The following is a 14,340-nucleotide window of genomic DNA, read 5'->3' on the forward strand; positions in this document are numbered from 1 at the left end:
AGGCAGGGTGTTAGTGGCAGGGCCGGGGGAGCAGGGTGTGAGCGGCAGGGTCTGGGGTGAGTGGGCCGGGGGGCGGGCAGGGTGTGAGCGGCAGGGCCTGGGGGTGGGGGCAGGCAGGGTGTGAGCGGCAGGGCCTGGGGCGGGTGGGGGGAGGGCAGGGCGTGAGCGACAGGGCCTGGGGCAATTGGGGGGGCGGGCGAGGCGTGACCAGCTGTGTGATCTCCCCAACCCCCCCCCCCCAGGCGCTCCTCCTACTTCTGGCTGTGCAACGCGCTGGGCGTGTACTGCCCCGTGCAGTGGGAGTACGGGCGCCTGAACCTGCTCTACACCGTGGTCTCCAAGAGGAAGATCATCCGGCTGGTGGAGGCGGGCGCCGTCAGGTGAGGGCTGCACAGGCTGCTGGGGCGGGCGGGCGGGGGCGGCTCCACGCTGCACCCTGCTGGTCACGGCTGGTGTTGCCGTTTCAGGGACTGGGACGACCCGCGGCTCTTCACGCTGACGGCCCTGCGCCGCCGAGGTTTCCCCCCCGAGGCCATCAACAACTTCTGTGCGCGGGTAGGTGCCCTGGGGTGGGGGGGGTGGGCGCTGGCTGCCCCTCCTGGGCGCGAGCTGAGCGCAGCCTGTGCCCACAGGTGGGGGTGACGGTGGCGCAGACGACGATGGAGCCCCACCTGCTGGAGGCGTGCGTGCGAGAGGTGCTGAACGAGCGCGCTCCCCGCGCCATGGCTGTGCTGGAGCCCCTCCGAGTCACCATCACCAACTTCCTCACCCAGAAGGTGAGGCTGGCGGCGCGGGGAGGGGCGCTGGGGGCTGGTAGGCCAGAGGATCTCCCGGCCTGGGGCGCAAAGGGGCCCAGCATGGCCCCGCTGCTGGCGCTGACCTGCTTGCTTCCCCACCAGGCCCTGGAAGTTCTTGTGCCCAACTTCCCAGCCGACGAGACCAAGGGCTTCCACAAAGTCCCCTTCCAGGCCACCATCTACATCGAGCAGAGCGACTTCAGGGAGGTGAGCGGGGGCCACCTGCATTGCCCTGGCTCCAGGGCTCCTCTGAATGGGGTGTGGGGGGAACGGGCACTGGGAGCTGGGGTCCATGCAGGTAGTGGGGCTGGGCCGGTCAATCAGGGCACCTGCCAGCCACCAAATGGGAGTGCCCAGCCGGTCTGCACAGGCCAGGGCTAGGGCCGGAGCTCGGCTGACGGGGGGTGAGGCCGGGGCCGGAGCACGGCTGACGGGGGGTGAGGCCGGGGCCGGAGCACGGCTGACGGGGGGGTGGGGACGGGGACGGAGCTCGGCTGACGGCGGGGTGGGGACGGGGACGGAGTTCGGCTGACTGGGGACGGGCTCTCCCCTTGCAGGTGATGGACAAAGGCTACAAGCGTCTGGCACCTAGCCAGCCAGTGGGGCTGAGACACGCCGGCTACGTCATTGCTGTCCAGAACGTCGTCAAGGTGGGCTGGGGCCAGTGGCCAGCTCTGCCGCTGCCTTGGGGTCGCCTGCAGTTACACTGATGTGCCAGCCACCTGTCCTGGCTCCTGGGGGCTGCCCGGTGCTACCTGCCTCGTCACCACCAGGGGGCACTCCTTCCGATCGCGGTCAGCTACGTGGTTGGGCAGAGGGCGGGGGAGCCAGGACACCTGGGTTCTCGGGTGGGGTAGGGGGAGCCAGGATGCCTGGGTTCTGGGGGGAGGAGCCAGGATGCCTGGGTTCCGGGGAGGGCTCGGCTGTCGCTGGGCCTCCCCAGCGATAAGGGGACCGGAGCTGGCCTGCTCCCCTGCGCTCGGTCCCGGCCAGGCGCAGCTGCTGTCCTGGAGCCGCGCAAGCTCTGCAGTGGGGCGGGAGCCGGCACAGGCAGCCGGTGGCCTTGGCTCTCCAGCCGCTTGGCATGCGGCAGAGCCCCCCTTCTCCCCAGGCTGGCTGTGTGGTGGGCACAGGCGGGAGGCCGTGGGGCCCCCGGTGGGGCGTTGGCCCCTGACCTCCTCTTGCTCTATGCTCAGGACGCCGGCGGGCAGGTGATGGAGTTGGAGGTGACCTGCACCAAGTCGGATGCTGCGGAGAAGCCCAAAGCCTTCATCCACTGGGTGTCAGAGCCGCTGGTGTGCGAGGTGCGGCTCTACGAACGGCTGTGAGTACGGGGGGCGCTGGCTCAGGGCTGTTCCAGAGCGCGGGGGCCGGGTGCCCCAGCCCTGCTGTGTGGAGCCACGCGCTGGGCACAGCTAGCGGCACCCAGCTCCACTAAGCAGGTGAACCCGGAGCTGCCACTTCAGCAGCTTTGCTGCTCTCGCCAGCTGCCCTGGCAGCCGCAGGCACCTCGGTGCCAGCCCCTGCCTGCTGGGAAACACACCAGAGATCTCGGCACTTCCCAGGCCGCTGCGGGGGCAGCCCTGGTGGCTGCTGCTAGGTCAGTGGGCCCCCCGGCACGGCAGAGGGTGGCTGGAGGGTTGGCACAGGGTAGGACCCAGCCAGGCTGAGCAGCTGGTCGCCACGGGGGCTGGGGAGGGAGTTAAGGGATTCCAGCCCAGGGACTCCTGCCCCTGGGGCCCCCGCCCCGGCGCTGACTGGCCCTGTCTTATTTTCAGGTTCTTGCACAAAAACCCTGAGGACCCTGCAGAGGTGCCAGCTGGATTCCTGAGTGACCTCAACCCCGTGAGTGCTGGCAGGTGCTGCGGGCTCGGGCTCCAGCGGGCCAGGCCTCGCTTCTGTGCCCAGGTTCCCCGCCAGGTGCCCCGAGTACAGCCCTGGAGCCAGGCCACTGCCGCGGCTTCCCTCCTCTGGCTAGGGACGTGCTGCCCCGTGTGCGGACGTCTCCGCTGGGAGTGCAGGCCCAGCGGCCTGGGGCCTTGCCGGGGGAGTCCTGGAGTGGGAGAGTCTGAGTGGCACTGAGCACGACCCACTGGGCAGAGCCGGGGCGGGTTCCACCCAGCCGGCGAGTGAGGAGAGCCCCCCTCTCCGGGGTCCATTGGCACAGGGGATACAGACACACCTCCCCCGGTTCTCTGCACGCCGGCAGCGCAGGGCTAGGGACAGGCCGAGTGAGAGATACCGAGCTGAGCAGCCTGCCCTGCTGGCCCCCCAGGGTCTCCCTTCCCTCTGCCGCTGGGCTCTCCCCTGCCGCTTCACTTGGCAGGTCCTGGCTGTTGCGGGGAGGGAGGTGCCAGCAGGGCTGGGGCCATACACGCCTGTTGCCCAGCCGCTGAGCGGTGCCGCCCACCCCGCTGTGGGGTGACCCGGGGGCCCAGCCGCTGAGCGGTGTCCCTCTCCCCCGGCTGTGGGGTGAGCCAGGGGCCCGGCCGCTGGGCGGTGCCCCTCTCCCCTGGCTGTGGGGTGAGCCGGGGGCCCGGTCGCTGAGCGGTGCTGCTCTCCGCAGGACTCGCTGCGCGTGATCGACGGCGCCCTGGTTGACAGATCCGTCTGCTTCGCCAAGCCCTTGGACAAGTTCCAGTTTGAGCGGCTGGGCTACTTCTCGGTGGATCCCGACAGCACAGAGGGGAAGGTGAGTCCTTGGGGTCTCTGGCGCTCGGCTCTTGGGGGCTGGGCCGGCCGGTGTCCCTGCCCCGGAGCTCCCAGGCTCACTCAGTGCATCTCTCTCTCCTCCCACAGATGGTGTTTAACCGGACGGTGACGCTGAAGGAGGACCCCGGCAAGGTGTGAAGGAGCCGCTGCCGCCGCTTTGATGGCTCTGGCTGTGCCCAGGCCCGTTCTGGGAGCGCCTGGTCCCTCCGGGCACGGGGAGAGTGCGACCCATGAACAAAGGGCCCGGCCCACGCACGAGGGCCACAGCTGCCTTAACCAAACCCTGCGGGGCTGGCGCATCTCGCCGGAATAAACGAGCACTGGAGCTGCCTTCCCGCCTGCGTCACTGGGGCGGGGACCCAAGGGCCTCTGTGCTGGAGGCTCCCCAACCTCACTGCCCCCCAGGCCTGACCATGGGGAGGAGCCTCAGGCTGGCCCTGTGGGGGGAGCTGCCCTTCCCGCCTGCCCCATGTGCCAGGCTATGCCGAGCTTTATGGGCTGGAATCCTGCCCCTCTCCCCCCCACCCTGCCCCCCAAATGGCTCATGGGCTCAGGCGCAACCGGCCCTCCTACTGCCTGTCCCTAAAGCCAGCATGAGGGGACAGCCAGGCCTCGGGCCTCTTCCTGGGGCAGGATGCAGGGAGTCCTGGCCCCTCTCTCTGGGGGAAGGGGGCTGCAGCCAGCTGCCTGTTGTGGGCGGGGGCTCTGGGGTCAGGGTTCTGTAGTGGGCACGGGTTGGGTGTGAGGTTCTCTGCTGCCCCTCACTGGAGCCGGGCCTGGCTGTAGAGCTCAGCACGGCCCTGGGCGAGGGGCTACTCCGGTCAAAGGCGAGGTCACGGCCACTCATGCAGCCTGCTGGGGGCCAGAGATTAGAGGCAGGTTAACCTACTGTCCCTGGTTTTATACGGGACACCACACAGCAGGGCACTTGGCCACAGCCCTTGGGCTGGCGGCAGAGCCACCCCTCATCATCCCTGGGCACCAGGGCCGGAGGGCACCCTCGAAGGGCCAGGCCAGCCCTGGATCCCCACCCCCGGGCTGCTCTGTTCCACTGCAGGGCCAGGCAGCAGCCGCGTGAGGGATGGAGATTTTCAGGGTACGTCCACACAGCACCCGAGCTGCAGCTGGCCCAGGCTACGGGGCTATAAAACTGCCGTGTAGACGTCTGGGCTCGGATGGAGCTGGGCTCCGGGCCCCTGCTCAGGCTCCAGCCCAACCTGAACATCCACACGGCAATGTTTAGCCTGTAGCCTGAGCCCGTCCCTGCCCCAGCCCCCCTGCGGGACTTACACTCCCTCAGAAAGCAGCCCCCAAAGGGGCAGGGGAGGCCCCTCAGCTTAGCCTGACGCTGCCGGGAGGGCACAGGTGCCGTCTGCAGTCCCCATGAACGAGGCTGGGTCACGTCTTCCCGCTTGCTCAGTCTCCATCATGTGCCACAGCAGCCCAGCCAGCAGGACCCGGCTCCAGCCGAGCAGCGGGCTGGCCCCTGGCCCCCAGCTCTGCCTTCAGAATCACTTCCTGGCGGGTTTGGTCACATCCCACGGGAGGCTGGGAGCTAACACCACCGTTTGATCCAGGGCCGGTCCCTGCTGCGGCGTGCCCAGCCCTGCCTGCTGGCAGCAGCCCCTCCTCGGAGCGGGCAGGGCGGGACATGCCTGGCTGGGGGCAGTGTCTGGGCACCGGTCAGAGGAAGCAGCCTGGGCTGCCCCCATGAGCCTCAGGGGGGAGCAGAGTCACCCAGGGCTCCAATCCCCAAGTGGGGGTGGGGGTGTCCCAGCACCATGCAGCTGTGCTGTGCCGGGCCAGGGGCCCAGGAGCCAGGCACTGCCTATGCCATGTGGCCTGGGGGAGTGAAGATGGAACCAAGCAGCTGTCCTGGGAACGGAGGGAGACCCGGCACCCTGGCTGGGGGGAACGGACTAAAAACCCTGCATGGGGCCAGAGCTGCAGACATGGTGCCCAGGAGTGAGGGGGAACACCATGGGGAGGAGCTGTGGGCAGCCTGCTTACAGCACTGGGTGAGGGTCACGGGGTACCAGGCTCTGCTGGGGCATGAACTACACTGCGGTGATGCCCCCCAGGGCCAGGCCTTTGCCAGGGGCAGCTCTCAGGGTTCTTGGGAGGGGAAGGATGTGAAAGGGGGAGGAGGAGCGGGGTGAAGCCAGGGGCCCTGCAGCAAGACAGGGGTGGGAGGAAGGGAGAGGCCAAGTTACTTAGGGTGGCATTTACCTGTGTCCTGAGAGACAGACAGGCCCAGCCTGCTCCAGGGCTCCTGTTAGATGCCCCAGGCACATGCAGGTTGGGTCCAAGCCCATGTCTGGCCAGCGGCGCCTTGGGGCCATTCTGGAAGCTGAGCAGAAAGCTAATGTGCCCCAAAGGGGTAACTGGGGTGTCAGCCTGACAGCGACCCCAGGCAAGGTCATGGAACAATTGCTCCGGGCCTCCATTACTAAGCAACCAAAGGAGGGTAATGTAATGAATGCAACTCAGGATGGGTTGATGGCGCATATCTCAAGTTTGTCTGACAGGATCTCCGTTAGGATGAGACGGCAAGTCTGACGATGAAGGTAACCGTGTAAGGCTTTGAGGTAGCAGCACGTTAAAACGGTAACATTCCCATGGCCCCCGCATCGCGGGTTATGAACTGGCTAACAGCTGAGTCTCCAGATGGAACTATCTGGGGAAGCGTCACAGGGCAGGTCTGTTTCCCGGGGGTCCTGCAGGGATCACTAGATTTTTGTCAATGACCCGGAAGAAAACACAAAATCATCACTGATAAAGTTTGCAGACAACACAAAAATTGGGGGAGTGGTAACTAGGGAAAAGGACAGCTCATCGCTACAGAGCGATCTGGGCCACTTGGTAACACTGTTTGAATACAGCTACATGTAAGTGTTCACGTCTAGAACATGAGAACCGCCAGACTGGGTCAGACCAATGGTCCATCTAGCCCAGTGCCCTGTCTGCCGACAGTGGCCAATGCCAGGTGCTCCAGAGGGAATGAACAGAACAGGGAATCATCAAGTGATCCATCCCCCATTGCTCATTCCTAGCTTCTGGCAAACAGGCCAGGGACACTATCCCTGCCCATCCTGGCTAATAGCCACTGATGGACCTATCCTCCATGAGCTTCTCTAGTTCCTTTTTTGAACCCTGTTATGGTCTTGGCCTTCACAACATCCCCAGGCAAGGAGTTCCACAGGTTGACTGTGTGTTGTGTATGTCGCACTGATGTGCTGCGGGTCTGGTGCCCACAATGCCAGGAGGACGTTGATAAATGGCAGAGGGCTCACAGCAGAGCCACGAGATGATGAAAGGGTTAGAAACTCGCCTTGTAGTGACAAGGGCAAGAGGCTCAGTCTGATTAGCTCCCCCACGAGCCGGCCCGGGGCGAGGGAGCCCAGCCTGTCCCTGCCCCACGGGAACAGATCGTGGGCGATGGGCTGTTGGGTCCGGCAGCGAAGGGGAACCCGGCCCTGGGGCTGGAAGCTGATGCCAGGCAGGCAGGGAAAGAGGCAAGTTTGGACAGGGAGGGGAATTAACGCTGGGTCAGTTTCCAGAGGCCGCTGTGGGATCTCCAGGCCGGGCCATGGTTCGGAGGGAGTGGATGATGCTAACGGGGGCAGGGCTCAGGACAGTTAACATTTACAACGGCAGCCCTGGGGAAGGGGAGCCCGGCTCAGGCTCGGTGCATTCCCAGGATCCCAGCCCCGGGGCCCTGCCTGTGGGTAACGGGGGTGGGGTGAGGAGAGGCAGGGAGCAGCCTGGGCCCCAGCTGGTGTGGTGGGACCTTCCAGCAGCCCTGGCCCTGCACCCAGCGGGGCGGCTGCACTGGCCAGAGCAGGATGTGCCTTAACAAGCCCCCCATCTCCTAACAGCCTCTGCCCTGCTCAGCTCTTCTGGGCGCCCTCACCCCGGGTCACCCACTGGCACCACAGCTAGCAGCGGTGGCAGGCTGGGTCTGCCGCAGAGAGGGAGTAAGTGCCCCACTTCCAGTGGCAGGAGAGATCCTGGGGGAAGGAACAAAGAGAACAGGCTGCCAGGCACTGCTCTGGAGAAGGATGGCTCCGGGTCCGGGCACTCGCCTAGGACTGACCTTTCGGTTTAGTTCCCGGCTCTACCCAAGGCCTTGCGTGGCTGGGAAAGCGGCTTAGGCCCACATCCTTGAGGCCGGGAGGTTTTTCTTTAAGCCAATGGAAGGCTCTGGGCTTCAGTCCCATCTGTCAGTGGGGATGATGCCCAGCCTGACCCGGGGGCGTGAGGTTCGGTGCGTTGGAGCGGGAGGTACCCAGGTACCACGGCGATGAGGCCATAGAAGGACCTTCGATAGCATCTGCACAGGTCCAGAGTGGCACAAAGCTCCAAGGCTGCTGTGGGCATCTCCCTGCCATGGCATCGCTAACATCTTCCTGAGCCTGGGCAGATGGAGTGAATGCACCTGCTGGAACCGGGAGGTGACTCCCTGGGCTCTCACTGCCCAGAACTAGCTCCTGGGCCCAGCTGTTTACAATTAGCCCTCGCTTTCCCCACTGGGTCTGTGCGGGCGTGAAAGTGAGCACAGGGCCTACATGGGGAGGGGAGGCTCATTCTCCCCTGGTAGCCTCTGGGTCCTGTACTTAGCAACTGACTGCTGGAAGATCCTCTCGTGTGGATGGGGTAGATGCCATAGGCAGGGCCTGCTGTTCCATTTCCTTTTGCCAGCTCAACGTCTGTCCTCTGACTCTCGGGTCGGCTGTGCTGGGGGGTAAGTTAAATGCTCTGCTCTGCACAGCCATACCCAGGGCTGCTGTGTGTGTGTGCAACTCCCAGGCTGACACTGGGGCAGAAATTGTTCTGCTGGCCTATAGCTCGGCTGTAAGGAGACTTCATCACTGTGGGCTGCCGGTGAGAATCCCTTAGGGCTTCTGCTCCTTGATAAGGAGAGTCTGGATTTGCACAGGGCCCTGCACAACTCAGTTCTCCAACCCCAGGCAGAAGTACCCACAGCCAAATTCACTCTTCCTGGCCTGCTCTAGGCCACAACAGCTGTGCTGAGCTCCCTGGAGCCGAGCTGTAACAAAGGGCAGGAAGGTGTTAGCAGGTCACCGCCAATGGAAACCACTGAACAGATGCTAAACAGTGGGCCAGTGTAATCCCTGGTGTAACTCCATTCAGTTAAAGGAGTTACTCAAGGGCTGAATTAGCCCTGTGTTTCTCTTCATCTCTGGGTTACCCAGTCTCACTTGCTAGTCTTTAAACTCCCTCGTGTGTGGGATGTTGCCGTGTGTTTTAATGAAGCAATTAACCATTTGCTTTCCACTCACCCAGCCTGGCTGCCTTGTAGCAGGGAGGGGAGTTAAGATACTTGGACCAATCAAATCCCTCTTTGTGATTGTCCTTCCACATTCTGTCCACGCAGACCCTGTCTAACTCATTGCATTGTGAATGGTCAGGCCTAGTGCTGCCTTGCAGAGCCCAGGGTACTGCTCCCAAAGCCCAGAAGCAAAGGGAGAGCATGCTAACTGCAGGGCTGTTTATCACCAACAGGTGATGCCTGGGAGACAGGGACAGTTTTCAGGCAGCTGCATGTCCCCCTCACAACTCTGGGCCCACTAAAGATAATACCTGCTAGGTGGAGCACCTCCTGGCTTAGCTGCTGGGGGGACAAGCCCTTCCCAACCCCACTGCAGTGCCTGGGGTGTGTGCTGGAAGTTGCTCCTGTTCTGTAACACTAGAGTTTATCCTGAGGGGGGAAGAGCTCAGCAGTGAGAGGAGAGGGCATGACAAAGTCGCTTCCCAATCATACAAACCACACAACGCTCTCCTCCAAAGCAGCATTCCGAAGGGCTGTGAAGCAATGTTTGCTTTTGGAAAGGCCGGAAGCTTCTCTGATGCATTCTTCTGCCCCAGGCGATTTGATTTGACCTGTCAGTGTTTTGTTTCCATTATTGACAGTGATTGTGAAATCCATGTATCCTTCCACTGCTCAGCTGTGAATATTCTAGACAGAGCAGTCTCGCATTTCTCTCCAGCAGGTGTGGATGTTATCTCTAAGCCTTGCTAATATCATGGCTGCTTCAACTGGTAATAGAACTGTGGCTTCCAAAAAACCCATTCATCTTGTATTTCTACAGCTCCTGATCTTATTCCCTTTGCCTGAGTGCAGCCAGAGCTGCTCTTTCTCTCCTGCCAATGGGACCCAGTATCTCCAGCTCCATCCATAGTGGTCAGCACTTTTCCTTCTTCCTCTCTGAATTCCATTCACAGCTACTCTCCTAATTGTCAAAACTTTCACAGGGCATTTTCTTTTACTGAAATAAAAAACTGCTGCCAGAAGACCTCTGTATTGCCCTTTTTAGACCACAAAAGCTTATGCTCAAATAAATTTGTTAGTCTCTAAGGTGCCCCAAGGACTCCTGTTCTTTTTGCGGATACAGACTAACACGGCTACCAGTCTGAAACCTGTCACTCCTGAACTGCATCACATTGGGCCCTGCTCCTGTTGTCAGATCTGTGAGGGCACAGGAGACTGCCTCTGTAGTTGGGGGCCTATTATTTGTTTTTAATTCTTCTTTCATCGTCCTACAGGCTTGACTTCATCTTAAAAGGACAGGATGTCATTTGACTTTATGGGGGAAAAGTCAACTTTCAGTCTGCATTTCTCACATATCTGTCTTGTCTGCCATGAGGGGGGTGGGGAGGTGGTGTTAAATCATAGGCCTTGGCTACACTTGGCAATTAAGCGCGAGTGTAGTCGCGCCACCAGCGCTGTGAGAGGGGCGTTTTCACACCCCTGAGCACAGCAAGTTGCAGTGCTGTACAGGCCAGTGTAGCCAAGGCCATACACATGCAGGGCTGGAAGGGGCCTCAAAAGGTCATCTAGGCCCTTCTGCCGCCCCGGGGCTGGCAAGCAGAACTAAACATTTAGTTACTACCGAGCATCCCATGTACGTTGAGACCAGTCTGATCCCAAGAGCAAGAAACTAAACCACAGGCAGCCTTCTGTTCTGGGTAAGAAATGACATTCCCTTTCCCCGCCTGCCTTTCGCTCGGCCGAGCCACACGTTCAGGGTCTCCCCTTTGAAAGCTCTCTGTGAACATTGGGTTAAAAGCGTTCACGGGAACCGGAGCTGGAGGGTGGCGGGGGACGGGCTGAGCTCGCAGCCACCTGCCCACTGTTGGCCTTGTCTCGGGGGCCTGGGCCGGTGCTTTCTCTAGGGCAGGGTGGTTAATGACCGGGCTGTGTCACATGCGGGTGCAGGGGCTGTGCAGCGCCGTGCGCGGGGCCTGGCCCAAAGCCTGGAAGGGGCCCCCAGCCCCACTGCGGTGAGGGGGGGCTCTGGATTCTGCCCCACGCTGGGCGGGGCGCAGGGGCCCACGGGCGCTATCAGCAGCCAGAGCGAAGCCCAGCGCCCCCACGCGCTGCCAAGAGCCCAGCCCCGGCGCACGGCCCCTTTAAGGCGCGGGGCGGCTCCGGGCGCGGAGCTCTCGCGGGGCTTGGCGGCCGCGCTCTCGCGAGGCCGGGGCTGAGCGCTGATTGGCTGCGGGGGGTTGAATGTAAGATGGCGCCCAGGGAGCTGTGAGGGGAAAAGAGTCGGGCCGAGGCGGTGGCGGAGCGAGGCGGCGGCGGGGCCAGGGTGAGGCGGGGCCGGCCCGGGCCGAGCTGCGGCGGAGCGGGCTTTGCCGGGCCGGGGGAGACGGGCTGTGGCGGCTGGGGCCTCCCCTCACGCGGGGGGAGGCGGCGGTGGTTCCGGGGGCGGCGCGGCCCCGACGGGGAGGCGCGCGCCCGAGGAGTCCGGCGCGGGCCCGTTTGTTGTGTGGCGCTGCCGGGAGCGCGCAGCGGACCGAGGCCCCGTGGGCCCGCGCGAGGCCCGTTGGCCTCCCGTGAGAGGAGGGGCGCGTCCCCGCCCTCTCTTCGCCCCGGGCGCGTCCCCGTGTCCTTCCCCCTCCCCTCTCCCAGCCGCGGGGCGGCCCCTTCCTGCGCCGCTGTTGCTCCCGGCCACGCGCACGGGGCCGCTCGCTCCCGGCGGCGGGGGCGCGCTCGTCTCCCTGCGCCTGGGGGGGCTCCCGGCCCGGGCAGGCTGCGGCCGGGCGCGGGAGTGTCCGGTCCCGGCCCGGGGGCGGGCGGCTGGTGCGGGGCCTGCTGCCGCCGCGGCGTGTCTCTGCTGGGCCGCTGCGCAGGACCCCCCGGGGCCCGCCGCCGAGCCTGGCCGAGGGGTCTGGTCACGGCTCCGCGAGGGGCTGTCATTTCCTGCTCTGGCTCTCCCAGCATCTTGCCCCGGGCCTGGTCACTTGTCCGTAGCTCTGGCTGACCCCGGGGCTGCTTTGGCCTGGAAGTTGTGTATCCACACCAGGAACTGCTACCGTGCAACTGGGCCAGCTCTTACTTTGGAGGAACTTCAAGCGGAGATATACAGTAGATCTTCAGACCAGGCCTTGTATATTCAGAGCCTTGTAAAAGCGCTAAGGCTCCTGTGTCCAGAAATCTCTATTTTAGAGACAAAGCAAAGGTCGTAGTTGCTTATTTGCAGTGAAAACTGTTCACGAGATCAACCTTACTAAGCAATCTCCTGTCTTAGGAGACCTCTGCAAATTGAGTACAATCTTGCTGCTCATTTATTGGAAAACATCTCCAGTAAGCACCTGATGTGTCAGGCTCTTGAGTGGTCTCTTAAGAAAGTTTTGCTGCATTGCACAAAACCTTAGTATATTTTGTAAAGTGGGTGAGTGGTTCAGTAAAGTACTAGTCAAGTCTGTTTACAGTTTTGTTTGTTAGCTGCAGCAAGAGAAGCAGGTATTTTACATAGCTAAATTAAGAGGGTTTTAAAAAATCTTGAGGTGTAAACCACCATTTACCATGTGTATGAAGTTTAGCCTTCTTCCCCTTTAACACTGACTTTTTTTTTAGTTTTTGTTATCTCCTCAGAGAGCCTTAATTGGACTACTGGTCCCCAGCTCTGCCTAGTTACTCTATTCTACCTTGAACACTTGTGAGGAGAAAGGAGCAAGAAAAGGCTTCTGGACCTTATGGCAATATTTTTTTCCCCCACTGCTGCCTTGTTCTAAGTTTCAATAACTCCAGTGTCCATTGAAAAGTGTTATGTAAGTTCCAGCACAGGTCTCTGTCTCAGAAGAACCTTCTGAGCTGTACAAAAGATGTACATGGAGATCTGTTTGTTTTAATACATGTTCTTAAGATCTGGAAGTAAAATAAACTGGTTAGGAATTGGGCATGTCTTGTAATAATTAGTTAGGAACTATCTATTAAGGGTGTAGTATTATGATTATATTCATTTTGTGTTTTCATTTTCTTAAGTCTCTTTTTAAAATACAATTTAACTTAAAAAAAAAAAAAAAAAACCAAACAAACAAAAACTGGGGATAGAAAGGGCTTCTTTGTTCTGTCTTCTCCAGAATGTTACAAGTCTAAGAGCTCAGGACAAGTGCAGCAGAAATACCTGCAACATGGTGACTGGTGAGTCCAGATAGTCCACCTGCTGCAAATCTGTGTGTACATTTTCAGTATCTTTAGTCTAAGTTTTATGAACTAACCACTTATGCTCATGAACTTGAACTATTTTCCAGATCCTATTTAGTGGAAAATGCAATTAAGCTGAAAAGGGAGGAATTATATCCATGTATCTAAGCAGCAACCTTTGCTGAACAGTTAAAAAATGCATTCTGCCAAGTTTTAGCAGTGATGAGTATTCACTTCATTTTGAAATGGACTATACATAATGTATAAACTGAGTGCATAAACTGATCCATCCTGATATTTTAATAGCTAATGGTAAAGGTGTTTGCCTGCCTGCCATTATAAATTTGTGTACGTTGTAGTATAAAATATTTTTTTTGCTGTTGAATGCAATACTAACTTTCCATAAAGAGAATTATATTAAGTGTGTGCTTGGAAACCTGTACAGGTTTTTATTTAAACAAATAAAAATCTATTTGTTGATGCTGAGTAATAAATATGCCTGAGGGAGGTGGTATGTTAGGTGGTCGGGGGGGGGGGGGGAGAGGCTTAGTCCTTTTTGTACTTTGTTTTTTAAACTTCTGCTCATTACAATGGAAAAAGAAGGATTCAATACATGTTACCTTCCTGAATCTACAACCAGCACTAATACCTCTGCTATTGCTCATACTTTTGCCAAGGGGAAGAAGAGGGAAACTAACAAGATCCTGATCAGTTTAACTACTGCAGTTCCATATTTCTGTAGGTACCCTTGAAATTGACAAGAATTTGGTTAGGTCAGTTTAGCTCGGTCAGTTTAGCTCGTCTGCTGCTTAGAAAAACTGAGACTTGTTTTTAATTTCTCTATATAAATAAAAAGGGAGACTAGGAATGGAGCACTTGAGATTCCAGTCTGCCTCTTTCCCAATCTCTCAGAACGTTGGGAGAGGTAGAATAACAGAGACTCCCCTACTCTTTAGTGCAAGGACCATCTTTGTTCTGTTTGTACAGTGCCTAACATAAGGGGGTCCTGGTCCATGACTAATGCTATGCACTCTGGATAATATGTATATTAGATAATACTCCGAAGGTGCTTAGATACCACAGTGATAAATGCAGTGTAAGAACTTAGTAGAACAGCTGTCAGGAGGCTCTGGGATTGGGAGGGAGAGGAAAAGGAAACTTCCTTGCAGCTGACTGTAGAGGAAGTAAAAGTGGGCTTCTGATTTCAGCTGACTACTAGTCAGAAGCTAATTGAGAGATTGAACACCTGAGTCAGGTCATGGGACAGTAAGTAAGAATCCCAGCACTTGTTCTACTTCCTCAGCTGTTGGAAGTAATGGATGGCACCTTGGTTCTCAAGCCCCTAGACCTCAGTAGTGGTGGGTCCCTCCTTAT

The 14,340-nt window shown here is 59.4% G+C and overlaps 2 protein-coding genes across 2 annotated transcripts in view; both read left to right on the forward strand.

The window, feature by feature from the left end:
* Window positions 1-234: 234 nt before the first annotated feature.
* On the forward strand, window positions 235-3,840 carry QARS1 (glutaminyl-tRNA synthetase 1; the record flags this gene model as incomplete). The annotated part of the gene is made up of 9 exons (XM_034775558.1): window positions 235-380; window positions 468-555; window positions 633-776; window positions 900-1,004; window positions 1,355-1,447; window positions 1,994-2,121; window positions 2,576-2,642; window positions 3,364-3,489; window positions 3,597-3,840. Coding segments are annotated over 9 exons (948 nt in total), but the record flags the coding sequence as incomplete, so codon positions are not given.
* Window positions 3,841-11,028: 7,188 nt separating this feature from the next.
* QRICH1 (glutamine rich 1) overlaps window positions 11,029-14,340 on the forward strand; it is a 30,320-nt gene continuing 27,008 nt past the window's right edge. The window contains exons 1-2 of the mRNA XM_034775282.1: window positions 11,029-11,125; window positions 12,903-12,963. The gene's annotated coding sequence lies outside the window, so the exon portion shown is untranslated. The remainder of the gene's footprint in view (window positions 11,126-12,902; window positions 12,964-14,340) is intronic.

Source organism: Trachemys scripta, chromosome 7, assembly GCF_013100865.1.
Source record: "Trachemys scripta elegans isolate TJP31775 chromosome 7, CAS_Tse_1.0, whole genome shotgun sequence".
Taxonomy (NCBI): domain Eukaryota; kingdom Metazoa; phylum Chordata; order Testudines; family Emydidae; genus Trachemys; species Trachemys scripta.